Consider the following 27,159-nt stretch of genomic DNA (forward strand, 5'->3'; position numbering starts at 1 on the left):
ATTCTCAAAGTACCTGCCCAAACGTTTCAAGGTCTAATTCAGCCTCCAGCTACTAAAAGATCGATGTATTTGATGCCTCCCCCCCAAGGGTGCAGCAGCAGCCAGTTCAGCAGCCTCCGATGCAGCCGATGCAGAGTCAGCCGGGTGCTTTCTCCTCCTCGGTGCTTTCACTCCAGCAGTCACCGACAGCAGTTAACAGCATTGAAGGGCTCATTGCGTCGGCCACTCAGCAGCAGCAGCAACAACAGCGGAGGCAACAGCGACAGCATCAGCAGCACTTGCGGAATTTTGAATATCCCCTATTGCATGATTATTTTGAGTCTGCAATTTCAGAAAGGATTGGCATGCATGCTGTGAAATTTCTTTTGCAAAACATCTTTGTGTACCAGACGTGTTGCTACTGGGACGTAAAAGTCACAGAGATGGGATCCAGATGAAAGCTCAGAATTTTTACGATGAAAAGGCTGTGCATGTCAGACTTGTATTGTCATTGTGGTGTAACGGGCAGAGCTTGCTGTGGCTTCGGCACTAGAAATGATGGGCTGGATTGGACTGGGTTGACAGTATTTCTTTGGGAATGGGGCAAACTTAGGCCTGGTTTGGAACCACTGACCTGAGCTCTGGCATGTAACCCATGGCAGTGGCAGGCTTAAGCTGGTTCTTTGCTGGAAAGTATGGCCTGTGCTTAGGTTTGCTATGCATTAGGGTGCTTAGTTGTGCAAGGTACTTGTGTGCAGGTGCCTTTGTGTGTGCAGAGCAATCTGTTCTTTATAGATCTCTGGTTTCTTTTTCTGTTCTCTGCAGTCATTTGGCATGCAGCTGCAACAACAGCAACAGCAACAGCAGCAACAGCAGCGGCCAGCTACAGTGTATGGAAATGCGCGACAGCAGCCGATTGCACCCAGTCATCAGCTCCAGCAGCAGCCCCAATCCCCAAGGGTGCAGCAGCAGCCAGTTCAGCAGCCTCCGATGCAGCCGATGCAGAGTCAGCCGGGTGCTTTCTCCTCCTCGGTGCTTTCACTCCAGCAGTCACCGACAGCAGTTAACAGCATTGAAGGGCTCATTGCGTCGGCCACTCAGCAGCAGCAGCAACAACAGCGGAGGCAACAGCGACAGCATCAGCAGCAGCAGCAGCAGCCTTCTCCTACAGCTCCCGTGCTGGGAGAATATGACTTCCTGCGACAGGCCGCAACAGTGCCACCCGTGGTCCTAGCTGTTGAGCAGCCACCACCACCACCACAAGTACAGGCAGGGCCCACAGCGTTTGCAGCCCAGCAGACTGCACAGGCAAGTGCCGTTTCGGTTTGTAGAGGCATGCAGTGCCACGTGCTGTGAGTGACAGTAGGCGGTGCCCCAAGTCATTTGAAAAGGTAGTTACTAGTTGGTGTCAGTTCTACACCTGACAAGAGCACAAGCTGATGGAAACACATTCAGAAAATGTAGGCATCACAGGCACCAATCTCTGGCCGCAATTTGTGAGGACATGTGCATTCACACAAAAAATGTAGTTAGTTGAGCAGATACGCATCATGCTTGTCCGCCTAGGCCAGTTGCTCGCACTCACCTGGATAGGAAACCTGGCAGATCACTGTGATCTCAGGAGCACTGAGTCTGGCAGTGTCAGTGAACAGTAGAGGAATAAAAGAAGGCCTTCATTGGAGTAGCTTTTCACTTGACTTGTGTGGGGAAGGTGGTCTGTACATCCGCTCCTATTTTTTGTACTTGCGCTGACAAAGGTGGTAAAAGGAAGGTTACATGGACACCTGAGGTTAAAATTTTTGAGTCTGGTTTACACTTTAGTGTAACAATTTTGCAAATTCCTGGCAGTTTTGCCAAGAATTTTGACAGCATTCTTTGCTTTAACACAGAAAAGCTGCTTACTTTCATGGCATGCAGCTAGCATAGGAAGCAACTCAGAGATCCCTGTTTTTAACTCCAAATAAGCTTGCCTGTGCACATGCTAAAAGCAAATGTCAATCATTTTTTTGGGGAGGGGGGGGGGGGGGGGGGGGGATACGGTGGCCACAGCTGGCAAAGGACAGGATTAATTGGAGATACATGGGAGAGGCCTTTGCTCAGCATTTGGCATAGTCGGACTGATGATGATGATTTAGCCTTTGATGCGAGTCCAAGCTGTGCAGTCTTTGGCTTTGCTTAGCACTGGAGAAGCAGCCTAGAGGTATCCTGTTGCTCACTTCTGTATTAAATTTTTGTTGTTCTATCTTCCTTCACCCCAGCAGCTTCCTCTGGCAGCTGCTCCGAGGCCAACCTTGGCAACCGTAACTTTTGGAGCGGAGGTCCCTCAGTACATGCCTAAGCAGTCATCGCGGCCTCCACCCCCAAAGTTGAGGCCACGGGCCCCCGTCAACCAGTTTCAGCCAACTCCAACTGAACTGCAGGCATTCCAGCAGGCATCTGCATCTGCTGTCTCTCATGCAAGCTTGAACGGCTTGCGGCAGCAGGGCACCACACTGGTCATTGAGCCCCACATGGGAGATAAGATGGTGCAAGGCGGCGCCACAGCCAAGCGACCCTTGTACCCTGCCTCACGAGAGACCATGGACACTGTGGAAGGCCAGTACGGTGGCAGCCTAATGAGCCAGGTGACAGCCAGTTTCATCCCCACCGACAACGGAGCTGTCGTCGCTGGCAAGAGTATTAGCTTTGCCATGCCAAGGACAGGCACGGTGAGTACCATGCTTTGGGTTTCACAGTGAAAAGGGTTCTTTTGAGAAAGCTATGTTTTTTTACTGTTGTGTACTATCAGTGTCAGTTGAAACTAAAAAAGACAACTGAAGTTTGAACAGCAAATCGACAAGGCAGTAGTTATTTATTATTATTTATTTATTATTTATTTATTTTTTAATTTCAAAATACTGCAGGCCAGCGTTGGCCCAAGCAGGAGGGGCATAAGGTAACACAAATTACAACACCACGTGAAAACCTTTCATGTGACACACAGCAAAAATGGAACTTAAAAGATGAACATAGCAACTATAAAGAGAAATACATGCTTAAAATTGAATACAGGAGAGTCACTTCCTTTTTACTGAAGCAAAAATGTTTTTAGTGCCTGTTCTACGTCAGGAGAGTTAAAAATCGATTCAGGGAGTGCGTTCCAATCTGCTATTGTCGAAGGAGAAAGTTGAAGGAGAAAGAATTCTGGTGCATTTGGTTTTCACTTCGAAGGTGCGAAGGGCACTCTTCGGAAGTACTAAAGGGGCACTAGGAACAAGTGAAGTTGGCCTGTATGGATAGCTTTTATGAGTTAGACAAGGCCAAAATATGATACAGCAGAATCTCGATGATACAGTCATGGTTGGTACAAGTTTCGAGATGATACGAACTTGTAAAATTTCCTGTCTGGAGTACAGTGTGTACAATGTGCAGAATTTTGGGTGTTGCAAACACTTTGCCGCACCACTATGGATGATATGAATATTTGTGCGACCCCATGAGATTCGTATTATTGAGATTCTATTGTATACAGGTGTGCTGTCACTGGCCAGTTTCGCAAGTGAACTGCAGTGCATTGACACAGTTTCTTGGGCATAGGTCGCAGAGGCTAGGCTACATCATTCACTTCAAAATACAGTTGAATCTTGTAATTGATGTAGCCGAGATTGGTAACATATAAAATTTTGTCATAAACGCGTGTAAGAGTACCACAATTTACGCAGTGAAGGGATGGTAACTTGGGCGATCCTTCCTGGAGAAACGGGAAGAAATTTTCCGAAGTTTTAGCGCTGTTTTGAAGGTGCTCATGGTGATTCTGGGAGCTGAAAAAAGCCGAGCACCAGTTTGGTTGGCTTGTCCGCACAGCACCACCAGTATGCAACACCAACAGCCAAGTATCAGCTAGGGTGGCTTTTTCACATTCGAGCTGTGCTGCTAGGAGAAATGGTACGTCGGAGTAAAATCTACCATCGTTTTCACCGCCACCATGTCTGTTGACGAGGGTGGTTTAGTCATACCACAAGCTGGTTACTGTAGTACAACTGTCCGCGATGCTGTGTTCAAGATGCTTTCAACGAATGCGATAGGCACGAACACATGCTGACCACCTGGCTACCAACCCTCCATGCCGCTATATTTTTCATGGCGATGTTGGTGAGCGAGATAAAGGTGCGAAACGTGTGAGCACTTGCCACACTGCCACCAGTCACTTGTGTAATGCGGCGAAGCCTGCCGCCTGCCACCTCAGCAGGTATCATTTGGCACCGGGGAGCTCGATATATCCATTTTATGGCCAACCACATTTGATATATGGAGTAAAAATTGCATGTGTTCGTTAAAATTTTGTAGGAAGAGTTCAATATAGCCAGCCAGTAATTCATAATAGTATCTCTGTTACATCGAAGTTAGAGTGTAGTGATCACAGTGTTGTTTTCAGTGTAGACACCACGAGTGAATTGAATGATGGGGTAATATTTAAATGCAATTTGCTCAGCAATAAAGGCGCCCTTCGCTGCCAGACAAACATTGGCATAACCAGAAAGTGCCGTTGAATATATTTTTACTAAGACCAGAAATCGGAGGGAGTTACCCTCAATATCCCTTCACCCCCTCGAGCCTGTTTTTTGTTTCTTGTATTTTCACTTCACTTGCCCCCTCCTTGTTTCATTTGACGCTCACGGGACACGGAGTCCTTACCACAGGCCATTGATTTGCAGTTTTTGATGTCCACATTGTCTTTTTAAAAATAAAATATGCAGTGCACTTTCACGAACTTTTCAGCATCTTCATTTGAATGCTGAGAAGGCACAAGGCATTTTCAGCATTCCTAGATGCACTCCATTGCAGTTATCCATTACAGTAATTCTTTTTTAACTTGGAGAGCAAACTTTGATAACCATTATTAACTCGGTGGATGGTGCAATTAACAGATGTTTCAATTTTTCACATAGTCTCTTTCATTTTAGCTGGAAAGAAAGCAAGCCTGCGTTTTAGCCCTTATTTTGCTCTTACGTGTGTAGCAGCCAAAGAGCCGGACCAGGTCTCGCAGCATGTCAACTCCACAGAGCAACACCAAAATGGCCTCCGTGGCACCTGCACCAGTCGCCAAGCAGGCCACTTCACTGAACCAGCTGCCCCAAGTCAACTCACCCCCACAGGTGCTGACGCCAAAGCTTTCGGCGTCAGTGTCTTCGCTTCCAGGGTCGGTGCCATCTAACTCGGTGTCTCCGCCGCTGCAGCAGCAGAGTGCCGTTCTTACTCAGCTCTTAACCACAGGTAAGGCTGTACACCTACCAAGGGTGCTTACTTGGTGATTGAAAGTGACAAAGGGTTGTCGCAGGCCGTGCGGGAAAGCCAACTTTTGGGGCAGTTTTGCGCTGCTCGTAGTTCGACATACCATGCGCGGCTGCCATATTTGTTTAATGTATCCGTATTTTTTGCTGTATATTCTCACTGTAGCTTTATGGTGTTGTGTAAAAACCCGTAAAGGGACAGAAAAGAGAAAATAAATATGAAACTGTCCGTCCTTGTGTAACAGGTATAAAATAGTCATTTCTTTATACAGAGCGTTGCCTTTTGTATCAGTGAACTCTGTTTCTGCACACTAAAGAGATAAATTGAGTAGCATCATTCTGTGCTTGACTGTACGCTCCTTTTTTTGTGTTGCTTTTCATTTGTCTTTCTCTTGCATGCTCTGCTAACTTCCACACACAATTCGCAGCATGTAGTTAGTATTCAGAAAACATGCGCGTGTCTGTGTTTTCTTGCTTGTCTTTTTCTTGCCTGCTCTGCTAACTTCCACGTACAGTTCAGAACCTGTTGTTAGTATTCAGAACACAAACGTTCGTGCTGCGTTTTCTTGCTCACCTTTTTTGTCTTGGTTTGCGTTTCAATCGTAGCCTCCTGTATGGAACAGTTTGGCATAAAAATTTGCTGCACACCTATTTTCATATTTGACCTTTTCTTCTGCAGCGCTGGAAATTGGCATGATAGCAAATGCAAACAGGCGCAACATGGAAGTCAAGTGAGTTTGCCCAACTCACGTCTGGGTGTGCATGCTCATACAGGCAACGGCTTCTCATGGGAAGCTCAGGCAGCGGGCGAGAGCCCCAGCGTGAGCAGTACAGCGGGAGCCTCCACTTCCGCCACAGTCACCATCATCAACTCTGTGGCATCACCGTTGCCAGCAACGGCAGCACAGCCACAGACTTTTGTCATCTCTCCAGTCACACTCTCAGCTGTGAGTCTACGTCCACACCATCACACGCACGTTCCAGCAGTCTTGAAATGGTAGCTGTACAGGCTTGAGCACAGGCTGTCTCTCTCTCTCTGTAGGATGAAATTCCATCTGCAAAGCAGAGAAGAGACTCGCAGTGGTGCACTTGATAAGCACTGGGTACAACTGTGATGTTGAATGCTGCGACACCTTGGCTCAATTAGCAACCTTAGCAACCTTAGCTTATCGGATGTTGTATTGCTGTTGTTTCACAGTTTTTTATCAAAAGTTAAAGAAGAAAATCCTGATAAGATTGCCGGGTAGAAACAATCTGATAGTTGTGGGCATATCTTATGCCAACACAGAAACACAAAATCTCATTAGAACACCATGCATGTCCTGTCAGCATACTTTTCCAGACTGCTGAACAACAAAAAATTGATTTCACCAGCTTCTTGCCCTCATACTAAGCTGTGGCATGTTTAGGGATGTATGCCGTTGAGCTGAGCTGCTGGAGTGGCGAAGAATCTGTTCTTGATGCATCTGAAGCAGCAGTAAAAATGTGCCTACATATATGCTCGCCAAATTTAGTTTGACAAGCGACAAGTAGCGCACACTTGGCCGTTTGCATTTGTAAATGTTGGCTCCAGTTGCAGTGTGTTGTGGTCGAGCAGCAGGGTGTGATCAATAGAGCACTGATCACCTTCGGGGCTGCGTAGAGCAGCTCCAATGCTGATAGGCAGCCATTTCCATAACTTGTGCTTATCAGCTGCCATTGTTCCTGGCTGATTCATTGTGATGAGTGCCCTGTTGTTTACTGTGTCACTGCAATGCCACATATCGTGGAGAAATAAATATTGGCATGAGTAGGCCAGCTATCAGTAGATCAGAGCAGGCGAGTCATAACCATTTGTAAGCATGGTAGCTGAATTGCATTTTATCACAGTGCATGTATTCGGCTACAGGGATGAAGCGATAGTTGGAAATCACCGGCTTATTACACCCTGTCTTTCCTATTTGTTCCTAGATCTCCAGTACAAACAACCTGCAGCGCAACCTAATCGTTGGCTCAGCATCCATCATGCCGTCATCCATGTCCATAATTCCTTCAAAGCAGCTCAATTCAAGTGAGTATGACCTTGTACTATATAACATGAGGGCTGTTGCATTCACTGCTGCTTATATGTCTATGCATTTCACAGTGACACCAAGCTCCCCCATCAGCTGTATTGAAAGCAGTATGGTTAATGGGGTGTATGTAAATGTTACTAACATGCGGCATTGGTTGACTGGACATTGAACTTTGCATTGCTGTAATTATTTTGACTTATTTGACTTTATGTGAAAAAAAAAAAAATTATTGAGATATTGCATTCACAAACTTTGCAGGAGTCTAAAATTCACATACAGTCACCACCGGCGGATTTTTCGGACTCCAAAAGTTCGCACTTCCTGCATATTTCAGTCATCCGCCAGGCACCTTCGGCTTCTCCATAGTACACTGTATATAGCAGTGACTACTAATTCGAACAGATTGCACTTAGAAAGTTCCATATTTCGGACAAAAAATTGGCACCTTCAAGTCATTTCGGGACCACTTTCCGCCATAATGGCACCATGTGGGGCTCGGCTAGCACCCGCATTTCGCCATTTTGAATTCTGGTGGCTTATTAGGAACTGCGGGTGGCTTGGATTGGATTGGTGTGGACGCGCTGTAGGTGCCGTCGTCATCATTGCTCGGTCGCTCTGTTTTTGTCCGTGCCAACGGTCACTGCTGCCGCTTGTCTGTTGCATACATGTCGCCCGGGATATTCACGCCCTTCCAAAGAGAATTTTTGTGGTGTGTTTTTGACGATATGGCTCCGCTTTGTGCCCTTCCTCCGAACATCGCAAAGAAGAAACACGGAATTTACAGCACCACAACACTGGAAAGGAAAGCTGTGATAATTGAACTCATAGGAAAAGGACGGACACAAGCGGACATCGCGAAACAGATCCAGCTGTCCAAGAAAAATTTCAAACCTGGTCTGAAACAAGACTAAGGTGCTGTCTGCCTTAGAGAATGAGCTCTAGAATGGTCAAAAAACTACTGCAAGGGTGATCATCCAGAGTTGGAAGATGCACTAAAACTCTGGCTGGGAGGGCTGCTGGCAAAGAACTTTCCAGTTTCCGGCGACGTGCTTAAACAGAAGGCCAAGACTATCGCTATCAAGATGAACATTGAAAACCAAGTTCACTGACGGATGGCTCCGTGGCTTTAAGAAGAGGCACGGAATGTCCTTCAAGAAGATGTGTGGGGAAAGTTGCGCCGCAAAACAGAAAATGGTGGCAGAATACTGCTACAAGAATCTAATCTCTGTGTGCTGCAAAGCTACGGCCCTGAGGACATCTTGAATTGCGATGAAACAGGCCTATTCTTTAAGATGTTGCTGGATTGTTCTCTGTGTTTCTCGGGTGACACATGTTCCGGAAGGTGGCACAGCAGAGAAAGAATTGCTGTTGTGGTCGACACAAGCGCGACCGGTACCGAGAAGCTCCCACTCCTCGTGATTGGAAAGTCTCGAAACCCTAGATGCTTCAAGGGTACCAGAAGCTTGCCCAGCATGGTATATGAGCGACTCGTTACCCAGTCCTTCTGCGAGGATGACCTGCTCTGCTTGGGCAGGATGTTCCTGTCCCTACAATGCCAAGTGGCGATTTTTGTTGATAATTGTGCAACGCACGGAGCTGTAGGACAACCTTCGGTCCATCCAGCTGGAATTTTTGCCTCCGAAGACTACCGAGTGCGCTGCAGCCTATGGATCAGGGCGTGATTCATAATCTTAGAGTGCACTACCAAGCCCGTCTGCTTCGCCACACAATCCTGTATGTTATCAAGAAATTGTACTCATTGAGCCTTTTTCGGTAGTTTGCGTGCTTGCCGATTCGCGGAAGGCCGTTCAGTCAACAGTGATCGCGAATTGCTTCAGGCACGCTGGGTTTTGTGCCACTGAAGAGCCTGTTGCTGACAATGAAAACCTAATTTGCCAACCTGAGGAGCAGTGGAATGGACATTCCGGCAGCTACTACATTCCACGAGTTTGCCGCAGTTGACAACCTTGAACTACGCGAAGCCTGATGATGACAAGATCGTTACATAGGTGCTTGTGCTCTAAGAAAACGACTCTGGCTCTGGTGAAAAGTCTTTCAGCTGTCTACAGCCAGCAACATCAGAAATTGCCACTGTCTTGACATTACTCTGAAACTTGCACGACGAAGCAACGACACTTGCGCAAATACTAGCAGATGTCATATAACGCGGGCACAAAATGAAGCAAGGCATAACTCATTATTATTTAAAGTTTATCAACTGAAATAAGCTTAATTTTTTTCCATTTAATCATTTTTCCGGACTGTTAATTTATTCGGACATTTTTCCCATCCCCTTGTAGTCTGAAAAATCGATTGGCGATTGTATTGAGAAAATGACAAAAAATTAGAAACTGTCTTCAAGGCAATAAGCTTAACTTTTTCCATTTCATCATTTTTTCGGACTGTTCGTTTATTCGGACGTTTTTCCCATCCCCTTGTAGTCTGAAAAATCGATTGGCGATTGTATTGAGAAAATGACAAAAAATTAGAGACTTCATGGCAGAAAGTGAAAAATATTTAGACATTTACATTTGGAAATTGCTAATGAAGCCCAGGCGTGTAATATCTGACTGGCTTTTTTTGTTTTGCCCACATGGCCCTTTTTTTCATGCTTACTGCCTATTTTCAGATGCACGCTTGTGTGCCTGTGCCAGCTTCAGCTCAGGTCCTTTTCCAGACCGCATTAACTTTCTTAATTTTGGTTGAATCTAGATGAAACTTCACAGTCCTGTGCAGTTTTTTTTTAGCTGATTTCAAATATTCTATTAGTTTTGAGATAAATTTTAAATTCCGGGCATAATTAAAAGCCATTTTCTATTTCTTGGAGCCCCAATGAAAAAAAATTGGCGCCTAATTTAACCGCGACACCGCTTTCCTAGTCACAGGCGACTTTGCTCAAAGTCCGCCACGCGGTCCGCGGTCCTCTGAGGGTTTCGCGTATTCCAGATAGTATCAGCTGATGTTATCAGCAGCCTCCGCTGTCAGCCAGCGTCACCCGACCCGTGTCGTCGCACGCGGTGCAGTCGGAAGCTTCCTGGTCGTGGTAAGCGCCACCGATGAAAGCTGCAAGGATCCATGATTGACGCTGCCGATTACCAACTTAGAACGACTGCACGCCGACGCGATTGCTCACGGTCTGACGCCATGCTACGCTATCGCCCTTTGTCATCGGCGCCGACAACCGCAGATCGTAGTTTTCCTTCGCTCTGCTGCCTATTTTTTGCGCACTGATCATCCTTTGCGATTGTTCACGTTAATGAATTTTTCAAAATGGCGGCACCCATACGTGACTGAAAGTGGCGGGAAATCCAAAATAGCCAATAAAAAGCGCCAATTTCACCACATGGTAAAAGGTAGCCAATGGCGAGGCTGCATTTCTGTTAATGTTTTTGCCGGTTTTCTCGGCTTTGAATAGGGTCCGCGGGAGCCGCATCATCGCAAAAGACAGGCGGCGAGCTGCACTATCAAGCGAGGTATCAGCCAGAGCGCATTATGGCAGCTGATTTTGATTTACTGAAGCACAGAGTAAGGGCGCATTTTGATGCATCTTTGCGAGTTTCTGTGCCGTGGCGGCACATTTATCGGACAGTTTCTCAGAAACTATGCAAGTCCCGGGCTCCAAACTTCACTTATCGGTGGAAAACAACCTCGTGAATCAGAATATGACAATATTGAAAAATCAATATTTTCGCGAATTTTCGCCTCTTAAAGTTGGATGGACTAAAGAGTGTTCTGGAATTTTTGCTTTTATTTTGTTTTTATTTTGTGTGCGTGTTTCATTGAATAAATGGTTTTGGTCGCAGAAAACATTGCTGCAAATTAAGTTCATGGAAATATAAGTGTGGACTCTTTGCTTTCACGAGACTCAATCTCGTCACCTTGCGTTTGACAAGTGAAAACTATAAAGACAGCCAAAGTAATTTTTATTACTCTTTTTGACATGATGTAAGTAACAGTTTGATAAAATCGCTACATATTTGTGGTTCAGAGAACATATCACAGAAAAAACAAGCAGTCGGACTACGTTTTCTCCTAGTCTACTCTCCCGCGACATGCATGGATCTACCCTTTTTTTTTGTGTGACTTGTGGGATGCCATTGCATTTTGTTGTATGTGTTTGGTTCGTCAGCAACTTGTACATTTTCGAAGATCTCTCTGCCTATTACTGCAAATTAGTCCGCTAATGGCAGAGCAACAGGCCGCCACGCGACTGGCTGAAAGGCACTCCACGCGTTGGTTTACTCCTTCTATTTTCTGCGATCACTGAAAAAAAAATAAGGCGGGAGATTTAATTGGGAAATCAGCGGCACAGGACAATAATGATAACCAACAGATTATGATTTAAGTTATCATTCACAATCACCAGTTAGCCATTCAACATTTTCTAAGAATGCTCAGAGAGCATGTAGATCGAGTTCCCACCGCTAAAAGACAAGCTCAGAATTCTCTTTAGTGCACCTTTAAGACCGATGCCCCCTCTCCCCATCTCTCCTTAACGGGGCAGTTTCTACTGGCAGCACTGCATGTGTGACATCATGAGTTCCATGCTCGTCGATATTCACTCTGTGTTTGCTGAAGGAAAAAAATTTTGAGCATATTTTTGGTCATTTCGAACAGATAAATGATTTAAGTTATCATTCACAATCACTAGTTAGCCATTCAACATGCACACGAGAGGTTTTTGTGACAGTATCCATCGCGTCATTTGCTGGTCTATCATGACGGCATGTGCTGGCCGAAACCGAGTTTTGGTTTTCCTCGTTATGATATTCAATAATTGTTTTGCTTGGTATTTTGAAGAGCTTTTCATTGCAACATTGCAATTAAAAGGGGTTAAGATGTTCTTTAGCAGCTGTCTCCCCATGCACTGTAAACTGTATAGGTTTGATTGTGAAGCCAACCTTGATGCTATTGCCACAAGGTAGCACGCATTAGGAAAAATGTAGCCTTGGGAGTGATGCAATATCGCTGGAAGAAAAGTCCTCAGACAATACTAATGTTGTTGTGCCATGTTCATTTGGAATATCCGAATAAGAACCTTTTTGCATAGTTGTTGTGCTTTGTATTCTGGTAACTGACATTTTGGTTTTTGAATATGTGACCAATGCCTTGATTGCCTCTCCAGGATAAATTTATATCAATGACTTATTCCTGGAGTATCATTCTTTTTGCATCTACATAATGGATTTGTTTCTTATCATTTCAGCTGTCCCAGCTGCAGTTATGCCACAGGCCAAGACTGCAGATTCTCCTGTAAGCATGTCAGACATCTCTGTTCAGGTCCGTTTGTGTAATCGTTTGTCTGCTGTGCTGCTGAATTCAGTCTTTCAGGCTCAGGTTTGCATACCTGATGTTTTGCTATGTACCATAACACGCTCTTAGCACACTTTGTATTCCCATTTGGAATATCCCCAGAGACCTGAGTGCGAACAATCAGCTTGTTGAGGCTTGCCTGGAACAACAAAGACTTCAGATGTTTCTCAGATAAGCAATGTTACTGGCCACTGGGAACCCAGCACATGAAAGTTTCTGTTTTAAAAAATTAGTTTCACAGTGTTGCGGAGTTGAAGGAACCTGGCTTCGTTGTTCCAGTGAATGGGCTTTCTCACACATGAAAACACTTGTGGTGCCTCAAGTTCTGCATGAGGCAAGTGCATCTGCTTGTGTTTTGTTGAATGGCTGGATGGTCTCAGCAGTCTTTCACATCAGTACTGATCCCAGACAGACGTATGCCACAGATGATTAGGTGGTTCGTCGAAGGCTGCCTACATATGGATCTAAAAGTTGAAGAAAGCAGTGGAACCACACTCAGCTGCACAGTTCTGCACAATATAATCATTGGGTGGCAGTAACTTGTAGGAAAAGTGCAGACTTTGGAAACCTGTAAGAGCCATAAAGCGCACTCTTGATGAGCGCGCACTTGAACTTCGTGCCTTCTCCTAGCTCCGTGATAAGCCCACTAATGTTATCTCATTTCAACTAGAAATGGTGCTTTGGTTTTGGCAGGGATGTTTGTTTCTGTTCAGATCACTCGAACGTTGACTTTGTGCATGCTGTCACCTGTGTATAATGACAACTTTTGCTCTGCAGTCCGCCAGCGCCCAAGTTCCTGTCAGTCCAGCAAAGCCATTCAGGCCCAAATCAGATGAAGAGCGTGTTCAGTACAAGGAGCACCGGAGGGTGTGCCATATCAACGCGGAACAGAAGCGACGTTTCAACATCAAGGTAGTGAGTGGGACTTTTGCTTGATTTTGGGAACCCATCAGTCGATACATGATGACGGCTGCTTTCATCATTTATTAGTGGCCAGGCCATTTCATTTCTTAAGAAGGCAGCATATTACATGGGTTACGATAGAAGTGCATATAACTTATCACGCCCAAAGACAAAACGCAGGCTGTGAAGCTGTTCTTTAACCACTGCCCAGTGAGGATTGTAGAGTGCACTCTCCACAAGCCATAGCAGGCATGTTCAAGTTGAGCCATTGCGTCATGGTTTCACTGTACTGAATGCGTCACGATACTGCAGGTGCTATTGCATTTTCACTAGAATCAGCATTACAGTTTTGGCAGCAACCTTTGGCAGATATGTCGAATGTTTTCTCTAATGTAATTGTACACAACATTTTACCCAATGCAGCATTACTGACATGACAGCGTAGTCTGCCTGTTCCTGCACGCTGTATTTACGCGATTCTAACGGGCCCTCAATTATAGTGCACTCTTTACAAGGTCAGAAAAAAAAAAGTTGAGTGACTTCGATTGTAATGCACACATACGATCAGCTTATTTTAAATCGTTAGCTTTTCTTAGCTCATTTGTTCTCGCCCTCGTCAGCGTCCACAGTGCAGACCTCGGCGGCTCTCCACTAACATCACGGCTAGTTTATCTTTCGACGGGAGCCCCGGTAGCCGTGGTGCACTTGGCGAATTTGTCAGAACGGCAAGACGCTTGTGCACCTTGGACAGGAGCGTCGGTGGCAGTTGCGTGCTCGGCACGGAGCTGCCCAGTTGCACCAGTGTGCTTAGAAGCCCAGTGTTGTTGTGGACGCGTGCGTTTTTGCAACCGATATTTCCATATTGGCTCAAGTCCTGGTTGGCGGTATCGATGATATCAGTGCGCAAGAAGCAAGAAGTACCAAGTCACCATTATTGTGATGCCGATGACAACAGGATGTTGCTGGCATATAGTTTCATTTTTGTACTCGATGCTAACATGCATGTCATTTCTAGGCGATTTTTTTTTTTCCAGAAAAAAGGTAAACGTTAGAATCGAGTAAATATGGTGTTTAGTGTGCAGATGTCTTATGAAATTTTAGGGAGAACAATGATCTTCAAATTTGTGCAGCTGTTACATTGTTTTTGTGCAGTTTTGAAAGGCATGTGCACTTCTTTTGTAACTTGCACAGGTCATCTAAAGATGACTTTTTTTAGACTACTTTACTAGATTATTTGTTTTGCACGAGTGGTTAATCTCGCATAAATGTGCTATGTTTGCTCACATACACTTGTGTGCTTATGTTTTTAGCGTTTTCCACATTCTAACTCAAAAATTAACTTCACGGTATTTATGTACATGGTCTGTTCTGAAAGTAGTAGGACTCATTTTTTTAAACAAAATTTATTCAAGAGAATAGTACAAACGATTACAATTTTTCAAGGTAGCACCCTTCTGCACCTACTCACTGCTGCTAATGAGTTTTACAATTTTCGTACGCCTCCAGGAACGCCTGGACCGGAATGCTGTTTAGCTCCCTCGTCACGGCCTGTTGAACCACCTCTACCAATCCATGATGTTTTCCCTCGAGCGTCAATTTTATTCTCGGGAATAGAAAAATGTCTGGCAGGGCCAAGTCGGGGCTGTAGGGGGGCTGAGACAGCGTTGCCGCCTTGTGCGGGACAAAAAATCGGGGTCCTCATTCAGATGACGAAGAAGATCCTACCGGTTGGCTTTTTCCTCCTCTGACAACACTCCCGGCACCAACTTCGCGCACGCTTTCCTCATGGGTAAGTTTTCTGTCACGATCCCAAAAACTTGGGTTTGAGGAATGCTCAAGTCATCAGCAATCATTCTGATAGATTACTGTTAAGTAAATGTTTCCCTCGCTACACATTTTCGTTGGTCTTGCTGGTCGAAGGGCATCTGAAGCGGTCGTCTTCCTCCACTCTTTCCTACCTTCTCGGAAAAGCTTGTGCCACTCAAAAAACACCTGATCTACCCATGGAAGCGTCACCGTAGTCCCCCTTAATCATGTTGTGAGTCTCTTTGCCCGTTTTACCAAGATTTACTCAAAATTTGATCGCGTATCGCTGATCCAGTAAACGCTCGACGATTCTGCGGGACGATTCTGCGTGACGAGACGTTTCGACAGGGGTTCACAGTACAAGCGACCTCCTCTTTTTAACGGCCGAGAGCCGACTGCCGATTTTCCCCAGCATTCCCAATATCCCCCTTCAACGATCCTGCACGCGCAGACCACCTCTTGTCCGCCCGTTCGCCCAGGAAAAAACCAGTCCTACTACTTTCAGAACAGACCATGTATGGTGCAAGCTTTCAACAAACAGCATTTTTTGCAGAATGGGTTCGAGTCCCTGCGGCACCTGCTTCCTTCTTTGAGCCAGAACCCAGACTCAAAAGTCAGCAAGGCGCAGATGCTGCAGCAAGGTAAACATAGCTCGCTTGCCTGCTCTGTTTTCTCCTTTCTTTTCCTCATCTTTTTTTAAGCCCTGCCGTGTTGCCTTTCCTTTCAGCTGGGGAGTACATACGAACGCTGAAGAGTGAACGCCAGCAGCAGCAGGAAGAGGCAGATAGGCTGAAGAAGCAGATTGAAACCTACAACCAGGCAATCAGGTATTTGCCATTAGTCTATCGATCTCGATTCACAAGGTTACTTGTTTTGAAATATTCCTTCTCTCACTGGTAACGGAAATGGGTGGTGGATTCAATGTCATGGTTGGTAAGGCACCAACCAGCCTTGGTCTATCTGCAAGACAGAACCTTTTTATTGTGACCTGTAGGTCGTTTTAGTTTTGACCTGGGGGTACAGCCATATTGGGCTGTTAATATATACCTCTCTTTGGGCTACTCAGTGCATGGTTAAGGTCGTTAGTTTCCCCCGTTCGGCCAAAAATAGCAGACTTAAGCATTTTTCATAGAATTATGTGCTAGCAGCCACATTCTCTTTGTTTGATGCTGTTGTTAGAGCATCAGTGGAAACGACTGCATGATGTAAAAATGACTGTTTTACCTTATTTGCACGAGTTTAACGAAGGGGTGAGTTGAGAACTCAGGAGTATTTTACAAAATATTTTTACAATTATAATGCTGTCTTAAACTCTGCAGGCTAGCCATGGGCAAGCTGAGTTCTCCTGGCGGCCTTTAAGCTTGGTAGCGAAGGCTGCTTTAGCTACCTTGGAAGCCTTAGTGAAAATAAACTAAGCTCACACTGTATTCATTCCTTGGTTCCAAATATAACAAAAAGTGCATTCTGAAGTATTATTGGATGTCTTTCGCGGAATTTCGTGGATCCTTTGTTCTCATTTCACAGAATTTAAACATTTCCGCCACAGAAAGTCAGAGAATTCATGCATAATGTCGTAGCCAGCTTGCATGCGGTGAGGATTTAGCACATTCACTGCATCGTGGGTCACCAGTAAGGCCATGTCTCGTATGCAAGCTGTGTGGCAAAAAATGCTGTGTCACACGATGAAGTCATGGGATAACTCGGTAAGTTCAAAGAGCCTGTGAAAAGCACCCATGCACCCATCTGTTGGCGGTTAAAAGAAGGCGGTTTCGCCCGTTGCTCACTGGTGAGTCATGCACAGGGAATAGGACTCCGAAATCGCTGCGGCAGTGAGTGTGTTAGACTTGTTTGGTCTGCAGAAAAATGATAACACGTGTGGATAGAACGATATGCAAACAGCGAAGAAACTTTCACAAAGCGACACCTGTCGGCCAAAATATACACAGGATGGATTTTCATGCATGGCTTTCTGTGGCTTGACTATGCTGGTGTCGCTTTAAATTTTTCATTGATCGTTTTGAAATTTCAAAGCTTATTCATGATCACACTCGGTTTATTGCAATAACACTCGCTTTATTTTTGCTATCATTTTTTTTCACCTGACAGCTTGTACCAGAACCAGCTTCCTGCAACGGGTGTTCCATTACCATGTCAGCGAACGAACCATCTCAAGGAGAGCTTCGAAGAATATGTGCGATCCAGGACACTTCAAAACTGGAAATTTTGGATTGTATCCTCTAAGATGAACCAGTGTTGTGCCTTTGCTCTTCAGCCTGTCTGCCACCTTCTGAAAGAGGTTATGGTTGAGGAGTACCCGGGTTCAAGCTGGTGTTTTGATGGAGGGGAAATGCAAAAGGCACCCTGTGCTGTGTGATGATATCAGTGCTTAAAGATCACTCCCACCTTCCTCCCTTCCCTTACAGCACAGGTGTCCACAGAGATATGTTGTGCCATTTCCTTTCCTCAAAAACCAATTTACCTATTTATTATTAATGTAAGAAGCCAAGGAGCCACATAAAGGCCAGTTAGAAGGGCATGGTTTGGCAGATAAGCATGTGTCATTTTCAAGAAGTGTGTGTGTGTGTGCTTTTCTCATTTGCATAGTGGTTCTCCTTAACCTGAAACTCCTGTGCACAGTTCAGCCTCCTCCTGGAGCCCCTGCTGGAGTCCTACAACCAGACTGTCTCTAAAGCTGGGCTCGATGAAATGTGCAAAACAGTGCTCCTTTGGGTGGAGCAAAATTGTTCACTCCGGGCCCTTAGACCAGGTGAGTTATGTGAACTCTGTGAGGTCTGGACAAAGCTGTGGGAACATTGTTTGGCAAACATTGTCCAAACTAGAGGATATTGCTGTTTTTATCTTGCATTAAGTGGACACAAAGAAGAATACTTTGCTGTAAATTACCTAGCCAGCTAGCCTGGCCTGGCCTGGCCTCACGTCTCTTTGCCTCACAGCTAACCTAACCTAACCTAGTCTAATGTTTTTGCCACAAGGGTCATGTCTGTTCATGTATGGTTGCTTTGAATGAAAACCTTGATATTGTTCTGTTTGTTCATTTTGCATTAAATATGCACAAAAAAAAACGTGCTTTTGTTGTTTCTGTAACTGGTCACTGTAGCAACTGGTCACTGCAGCACTGAATGAACTGTCTGGGCCAGACGCTGATTGTGGTTGTTGATGTGTGATTGCTGTGAATGGAGAGAATTCTCACTGGCAAGTTTTCTGCTGTTAAAGTAGTATATGTGTGTGTCCAGTGTGGTAAAAAAAAAAAAAAGCTTTCAAAGTGCAAGTGTTTCAGGTTTATCTGTATGCAAAAAAGTATTTCACTCACTCTCTCTTATATTTTATATGGGTACCGTATATTCTGGTGTATAGGTCGCACCTGTGTAAAGTTGCTCCTCCCTGCGAACAGCAGTTTTTGCGGATTTTCTTTTCAAACGCAGTGTCACGCGATGGCGCATCATCTATATATCTGTTCTGTGTATAAGTCACACCATTGTATAAGATGCACCAACAAAAAATCCAGAGAAAGAATATGCGGCCTATACACCGGAAATTACGGTATATGTATTATGCTGGGTTTCCCAGGTTAATTACTACCATTTGGGGGCCATTTAATGTGTTCCACATAAACCATTTCAGTCTGTCTTGATATTTTGCATCTGGTACCCTCTGTAACGACTGTACTTAGTTACACTGTGAAGAGTGGCACTTGCGACCATTTGAAACGGGTGCTGTTATATTTAGAGCAGCGTTTTGTGCACTTTTCCATTTGGTTTGGTGGTTTCACTTTCTTTTTCCTGTCTTTAGGTGTCCTGGATTCTCTGAGGTACCTGAGCACAACCACAAACATCCTCTCGGACCCAAGTCGGCTCCCAGAGGAAGCCACGCAGGCAGTCACCAAGAAGGAGTCGTTGCCTCAGTGAGTGGCTTTTTTTTTTTAGAGCTCTCTTCTGCGTCCATTCATGGATTGAGCCACGTCGCCGTTGCCATCACCGTCGGTGTAACCGAGCGCAAGGGGAGGGGAAGACAGTGAGCGCACTCCCCTCGAGATCGGTTGGATTGGTTGTGCGGAGGGAACGACCGCCTCTCACTCATAGATGGCACCGGAGTGGTGTGTGCTGTGCATGCCATTGTCCATCACCACTGCATGTTTGGAGGTAAATGGCTAGGGGAGGGGAGGTTTGTCTGTGGCGGCATGCACACCGATGTGCTGCGCCACGCTGCGCTTCATTGGCGGGTGGTGCTGTGAAATGGGGTGCATGTGATAGACTGTCTTTGTCGGCCATGCCACTCACAACGCTGTCTTCCTAGTATAAACCATCTGCTTATGAACCAGGCGTTGATGCAGCAGGTTGAACATATCTCCATCCATTTCTCCGACCACAAAGCCATCTTCATGACAGTCAAAGACTGGGAGAGGAATGTTACTTGAAGAAATAAGTGTCTGTGGAAAATAAAAAATACCTTGTTACAGTACATACATGTATCTTGTGGGGTTTAAAATAGGGGAGATAAATATGTTCTTCCCGTTTAAGCGCGGCTGAGCCAGTTCAAAACCGCGCGGACCCCACCCCGTGGTCGCGTACGCAACCGAGCGCACGCCGACCATGGCGGGCCTTGCTCTACGGGAACAAAGGAACGACACACTGGCTGACACAAACAAGGCATTTATTGCTGTAACAACAATAACGCCAGCGAGCAACAAAATACACTGAGGAATCGAGGAAGTCCGACTCACCAGCACGGTTACGAGCGAACGTTCGCCCACGGTAGGGCAAAGGGATAAACTCCGAGGCCGAGCGGGACGGGCTCGGCGGGAGCAAGTTCCGACCAAGAGGCGCCCGTCGACGAAGAGCGGAGCTGCGAGCGAAACATCTGATCGCTTCCCGGTCCCAAGGAGAAGAGAGCGAGCCTTCCCCCGCGCGCGAGCGGCAAAACACGCCATCCGTGGCGCTGCTGTCGCTGCGACGCGAGCGCCCTCCCCTGTTAGCTAGAGTAACCAAACTAAAGGGAGTGCTTTGCGGAGGAGCTAACTACAGTAGGGGGTGCAATGCGGGAAAGTGAACGCAGGGGACGAAGGCGTCCCCACAATCTCTAAAATTCTTTACCTCAGTATATTGCAAAACTAAACACCTACAGAGCTGTGCTCAAGTTTCGGATTAGGGAACATCGTCATCGTCTTTAGAATTTTTTTCTTTTTTTTGCAAAATCGCACATATGCACCCCTACTTGAAGGAAGTGAATGTCCTTGATCTGTGTAGTGAGAGGCCTCAGGCCCTTTGTGAACTGTTGAAGAAAGGGTTGAGTTCTAGCTGATGTGAGATCACATACAGGTTTTCCATAAGTATTATACTAGCAGGGTATTTAGTCAGTGTTATGTATTTTTTTTTTTTTGGCCTCTGCTCATTACCACAGATCTGTTATGACTTTATGGAGATTGTTAATTAAATTGTGTATAGAATAGATATGTGTATGTATATATATACACTCAATCCTGGATATATCAGACCCAGATGAATTGTTACTTGTATAGAGCTGTCAGAATATCCGTGTAAATTTCATTGAAAAGTGTACCTAGTGTTCGCATTTATTGAAATGCCAGTCTCGTCCGGGTAATCTCATCTGGTGCACCGAGTCACACTGACTGCTTTCAGCATCATCGAGAAGGTTAGGGTGTTTGCAGTAGCCATCTCTCTCACTGCTAAAAAACACCGCATGAATTTCACTGCCCTTGAAACTTCGTTCTTCCCACAACATCGGGATCGGGTTCAAAAAGAATGTCGAGAAAGGAATTTTTTCCCGCTATATATTTTTGAAACTGGTGAGCAACTAGCGTCATTTGGCATGAAAAGTACTATCCAAAAATAAGCGCCCAAGCATGTAGCCCCATTAGTTGATGCCCAGGTAAAGCGAATATTTTGAAGCAAGGACAACGAATCATCGTTTTTGGAAGCAAATCGGTTAAGCATTGCAGCTTGTGAAAAAAATTGGTGCTGATCCAAGGCTAAAATCTGACCAGGACAATGTCTAGTTCACTTAGGTGATTATCCTATACATTTGACTGACTCCCGTAAAGTTCTAAACGGTTTCGGCCTGTTTTCCTCTTATTCTTTTTTTTTTTTTTTGTTCATGCACAAGGTTCAAGTTCTCATCACAGCCCCAGAAGGAAAGGTAGCAGCTGCTGTGAGCCCAGTAATGGTGCAAGCTGCAGCCACGGTGAAGTCACAATCGCGACCACAGTGGGAGCCATCGGAGCACACCGTAAAAGGCCCTTCCACCTGCTCCCAAGTTGTGCTACCCTGGCTGCCGTGAAGGTTACCCATTTCAGTCATATTCAGCCACTGGTGCCCACATTGTTTTGTGCAAATGCTGAGAGGTCCCCCCCTTTTGTTTATGGGGTTGGAGGCAGCTTGCAGTGTGTAAGACTTTACGAATGTGAGAGATGTTCTCTCAACTTCTGTGCCTTTTTTGCATTGCTTTTTGTTGCTCTCATTTAGTGGCATTGTTTTTTTTCCCATTTGTCGGACTTTGTCCTTGTACAGATTATCATCAGCATTGTATATGAAAGTGTGTCTTTGTTTCGGAGAGCCCCAAGCACGAATGACATTTGTCTCTCCTCTGTCCATGCTCTGTGAGGAAGCTTCCCATTTAAGCCCTCAGGCTTTGCACATCTCTAGTGCATGTCATTTTTTGGTGTAACCGCCCATTTGGATTAGTTTGCGTTATGAAACTGGTGAAAACTGGCGGTGGTTTTGTCGTGTTTTGTGACGCTTGCTTTTGGTGTGGTTGTTTGGACAGCAGGTTTGCTCTTAGTCTTTTTTTTTTTTTTGTCTTCACGATGACATTCAACTCTATTAGGGGCTGCAAAAGTGTGTTGCTCGGTTTTTAACATTATTTGCGTTAATGCGGATGCTGGGTATAGGTAGTCATAATAGAAAACAGCAGAGTCCTTTACAGATGCTGTTTTGCTAGTAAAGGCTGCTTATGCAGTATGAAAAACTATTTTTGTACTGTGCCAGCTCCAGTGACAGGAGTGCCCTTTTTTGATCAGTTTTAATTTTGCGGATTTGTCTGAGTTATATGTAGTTTGAAAAGGGAGTGGCTCACTTCCAGTCCGGGTCAGAAACTTGGACGTGTAATATGTCGTTTATGCCCAGCTTGTGGACTCGTGGAACAGTGTATATATATATACTTATACAATCACCCATAAATATGCCCTTTGTTTCCCTGAATATCACATGGCAATGATTACAAAGCTGTACCACAGGTGATGTAGAAATTCCTGCATAATACATGTCGGGGGCTGCTAGCTTATACTTCCAGGTCATTCAATTTACACCTGAACCTTTTTGCTTCTTGGCACCTTGTACATACATTTTGACATGCAACTGGGCTTTGGTTGCTGTTGTGGCTCTTGATTTGGACATGACCGTCTTTAGTGCTACCTGTTTGAAATTTATTAGCAACAGAATTTCAACCTATTCTTCCTTGTCTCTTCTCACATTCTTCACGCATTGTTTTTAAATTGTCGTTCTGCTCAATTTACTGCAATGTTCATGCACAGTAGAATCCCGCTATAGTAAACTCACATGTGATAAAAACACGGGTTAGTAAAGTGAAACTCCAGTTCCATTTCGCCTTCCATAGACAAGTGTACTTTTTTTTCATTTATAGTACAGACATCTTTATTAAAGAAACGTTCATAGTAAAGAGCGTGGCCATGGGGATGCACTTCTCATGGAATTGTGGCCTTGAGGCACACGCGCTGTCTAGTACATGTCAGAGCAACAGATACATAACAGTGTAATAGCAAGGCAGGCATTCGGAGTAATGTGGCTATCGAAGATGATAAAATGGCGCTCTTTGAGATGGCTTAGCCGCCAGTCTCAGCAGCTGAGAGGAGAAGCCAACTTTTTGAAGGCCTTCGGGCCTGTGAGACAGTGTGCGGCGCATGCAGAAAGAAAGAAAGGAAAGTTGGCCGTGAACTTCCAAGGGCAGCAGCACGAGCTGTTATGAAAGGGAAGGTAGTGAAGGGGAAAAAAAAGAGAATGGTCGCAGCAGTGGACAGCAGGAAGCAGGGGTGGCAAGAAACGGAAGCGCGGCAGCACTGTGTTGGGGTGCGGGTTTGTCTGACTTGAATGCGTGACGGACTACTTGCCTTGTAGATGACGCTGAGACTGTGGAAGACGATGCCCTATTCACGCAGAGCTTTCATTTTCATATCGACTCAAGCTACTCCCTCGCGTTATATTTGTGCGAATAAGGATCTTCCTCTAGACGTAGGCAAAATCGAAAATGTGGTAGCGTAAAATGTATTAACTGACTATGAGTCATTTGCACATAATGGGATGATTAGAGTGGAATGAAGGTATTTCTAAGTGTTTCTTTTCTAAACCAGCCTTTTATATGTTCAGTACTAAAGTAGCCAAATTATCGGGCAACACCCTCAGAGTGTGACTTAGTGAAGACACCGATGTACAGATTTTTGCTTGTCCAAATTACTTCGCTATAGAGGGGTTCTGCTGTTGCATAAATGAAGCAAAACACTTCTTTTTTCTCTTTACGAATCTTGTGTAACTCTGGTTACTGGACTTTACAGTGAACTGACAGGCAGAATTACTCAGTGCTTACAGCATGTGCAATTCTTTTTGCTGGAATAGGGCGAGCTGTCGGGCTATTTAGTGTTGCATCATTTTCAGCAGTATGTAGCAGCTCGGGGACAGTGCACACACCTAAGTCTTCGTGCCTTCGCGTCTCTCTGTGCTCTTTCCTCATGTTGTTACGCGGTGCTGAAAACGGATCTTTTTGCTCTAAGTATTTCTTTATTTCTGTGCTGCCAGTCTTTGAGTACCTTTTCAATCAGTGCCAAGTTTTACCTGTTCTGCGTTTCTATTTCTTTCTTTTTTTTTTCTCCTTTTCCAGCTACATTTGTCACTGCTGTCAAGTAGGAGCGGGGACAGCTTTGAATGTCTATTGTTGCAATTTCTTAAATTATTCTTCATTTTTGTTCACGGCTACAGACAACCTGCCGTTAATTCTTTCATTCTTAATTCCTTTGCCTTCTTGAGCAAAGCGTAGCCTTTGCAGCAACTATATTTAAGAAATATTTTACAATTGCCTGCACAAGTAGGGTCCAGTTTCGTTCTGTTGCTTACCCTTGGCACTTCTTACACGTAACAATTCTTGTAGTCATTACACACCCATGGCTCTTCAGCTTCCTCCGTACCAGCACTGTAGTCTCTTTTTCTTTCTTGTTTTGAGACAGTTTTGAGCTCTCATTGGTTCACTTGCTTGTGAAAGTACCCTCATTTCATTAAATTTTCTGGTTTCATTGAAAGAGGCCATGTTTGCTTCTTTCAGTTTGAAAAGTAATTAAGTATCACTCATTTGCAGAGATGTTTGGTTGATGTTTATTCGTGATGGCAAGGCTATTGGAGGTTTGGAGGTTAGGTTGAGCTTTGGTTCAGTGCTTGCGGACCTCACGGAACAGAAGTGGGACGTGACGTGACGACTTGTCCATGGACGAATGGTCATCGTCTGAATTCACCTTAAATGGTGATCGTGGCACTTGTGTCTCTGTCCATGCTATTGTTGTTTCAGCGAAATCGTGTTATGTGAATGCCCTCTTCATAATTATTAGAACTATAGCATTGGCAGTAAGCCTGGTGCTTAGCTTCGTGATCATCTTTTCATTTTAACCACAGCAGCAATCAAATGCCTTGGAAGTTTCTTTAACTAGATGGTGAAACTAGGCGAAGCCTCCTGGGTAACAACACTTAAAGACATTTGTTCTAATTGAGGGAAAATTCTCTATAGTATTGGCAGTGGTTCAAGCCATGCTGTGAAGTTGTGAAAGCAGTTTATAACCTGACGCATGGTAAAAAGTGTGTACATTGTTTTTTTGTTTGCTTTTTTTGGTATTACCATTATTCCATACATTCTGTAATTAAGTGAATGGTTTGTCATTACACTCTGTAATGGACTGAAATCTTTTGTCATTTGTTGGGTCTTATGTAACATTCATTGAAACTGTGCTCAGTTTGATGTTTCTGTTGGACTTTGCTTTTAGATTGCTTGCACTTTCAGCATTTGGTCTTTGAAGTTTTTTAGCCATGAGTACATAAAAAAGCAGCTTGCTAATTTAATGTTTGCCTCAAATAAGCCACAGAATGCATTCATAATGTCATCTGTAAGCTTTCCATAAATTATGCAAGCTTAAGAAGGGAAAGTTTAAATAAGTAAATTTTGTGCCATTTAACGGAGGCGATTTGAATTCTGATTCCTCTTGCTGAGTCACAACTGGGGGTGATGGCCATGTGCGTTCATGCTGTCCATGCATTCTTTTCCCTTTAGATAAAGACAGTTCAATTTCAGGTTTAAGGTCTGTTAAGTCTAGTCACTGAATTGTGCCTGACATAGTGTTTTTTTTATATATATACTTAGTAGAGCTTTAGTTAAATGGCAATGGTATTGATGCGGTCAGACATGCAGTTACACATGATAACAGAAACATGTGCATGTGTGCCAAACTTAATTCTGTGTCTTAGGAAGAAAGTCTCTCTTGGTTTGCAAAAGCACAACTGTCGCCCTGCGGTGTTTGCGTGCCTGCTTCAAGACATGGTGGTGTGTTCAGTGATCTGCCTGTCCTGCCCTATGTTGTCGCCACGAATAAACTGAAGACTCAGTTTTTTTATTTTGCTTTCTGGCTACGCGTGTGTGGAGGCCACAAAAATGTTCATATCGGTGGCTAAACGAAGCAATAGAGTAACAGTGGTGTTAATCCATTAAAGAGAAGATTCATTAAAGGTGCACTAAAGAGAAATCTGAACTCTTCTTTTTACCGCACGAACCCCACACGTTCCAAGCATTCTTAGAAACTTCAAGTTGTTGTCCTGAGCAGCCAATCTCACCAATTTAAATCGGATTAAACGTACCGGCTCCCACCTTTTTTTGGGAGGTAGGAGGAGTCGACTAACGCGTGAAGTGCCTTTCAGGCAGTCGCATGGCGGTTTCGATTTTGCTTTTATTTTGTTTTTAGGTTTCCGTGAATAAATAAATCCAGTCAGAGGCTACATGGCTGCAAATTAGGCCCACGGAAATAAAAATGTGTGGATTCTTTGCTTTCGCCGATGACTACGTATCACTCCGCCGATGGCAGAGCGGTAAGCCGCCACGGGACTGGCTGAAAAGTTGATTGACTCCTCCTAACGTTAGCGGTGAGTTCAAAAAAAGGCGGGAGGTGGGATGTTTAATCCGATTTAAATTAGGGAAATTGACACAATAATTCGAAGTTTCTAAGAATGTTCAGAATGTGTAGATCGAGTTCCCTCGGTTAAAATGCATGTTCAGGTTCCTTTTTGGTGCACGTTTAATGAAGTCGCAAGTAGTGGTGCTGTTGCTTAATTTAGGGAGGGAGTCTGCACTGTGGATGCTGGTACACTGAGGTCAGCATCATATTGAGGACTTGGTGTAAGCTGCATGTCAACAAGCATAGCTGGTAGATTTACTGTGGCAGTTTCAGTTGACCATGAAAAACATCTTTTAAATTAAGCAGTGCTGTTATGACATGTCATTACGATTAATCATGAATATTCTAGAGGTCTGGGATGTGAAAAAACAGGTACACGATGAAATGGTGGTTCTCTCTAGTGCTGTGCAGCCATAAATTTTAAGCTAACCCTGGCTGTCGGAATAGTTGTGCTATTACATGCTAGCAAAGAGGCTTGGGCAAGTTGTTATAACAATGCAAGAAACAGCATGAGCAGGAAACAGTAAACAACAAGCACACGACTGATTTTCAACTCTGTTTGAAGTCTGGGCTTAGCCGTGCA

At 44.7% G+C, this 27,159-nt stretch overlaps 1 protein-coding gene across 5 annotated transcripts in view; it reads left to right on the forward strand.

The window, feature by feature from the left end:
• Positions 1–26,021, forward strand: part of Mondo (MLX interacting protein mondo) — a 51,490-nt gene extending 25,469 nt beyond the window's left edge. The window contains exons 8-20 of one of the 5 annotated variants that reach the window (XM_089573934.1): positions 805–1,287; positions 2,238–2,687; positions 4,980–5,232; positions 6,024–6,196; positions 7,200–7,299; positions 12,510–12,556; positions 13,394–13,531; positions 15,879–15,966; positions 16,053–16,152; positions 17,432–17,555; positions 17,963–18,092; positions 19,136–19,247; positions 21,467–26,021. In XM_089573934.1, coding sequence (XP_089430060.1) covers positions 805–1,287; positions 2,238–2,687; positions 4,980–5,232; positions 6,024–6,196; positions 7,200–7,299; positions 12,510–12,556; positions 13,394–13,531; positions 15,879–15,966; positions 16,053–16,152; positions 17,432–17,555; positions 17,963–18,092; positions 19,136–19,247; positions 21,467–21,503 — 2,235 coding nt within the window. In that variant the 3' untranslated portion in view covers positions 21,504–26,021. Of the gene's footprint in view, positions 1–804; positions 1,288–2,237; positions 2,688–4,976; positions 5,233–6,023; positions 6,197–7,199; positions 7,300–12,509; positions 12,557–13,393; positions 13,532–15,878; positions 15,967–16,052; positions 16,153–17,431; positions 17,556–17,962; positions 18,093–19,135; positions 19,248–21,466 lie in introns of all 5 variants that reach the window. The other 4 variants (XM_089573930.1, XM_089573931.1, XM_089573932.1 and 1 more) reach the window with 4 other exon arrangements.
• Positions 26,022–27,159: the final 1,138 nt, after the last annotated feature.

The sequence above is a fragment of the Amblyomma mixtum genome, chromosome 2, assembly GCF_055824585.1.
Source record: "Amblyomma mixtum isolate Tamu chromosome 2, ASM5582458v1, whole genome shotgun sequence".
NCBI lineage: Eukaryota > Metazoa > Arthropoda > Arachnida > Ixodida > Ixodidae > Amblyomma > Amblyomma mixtum.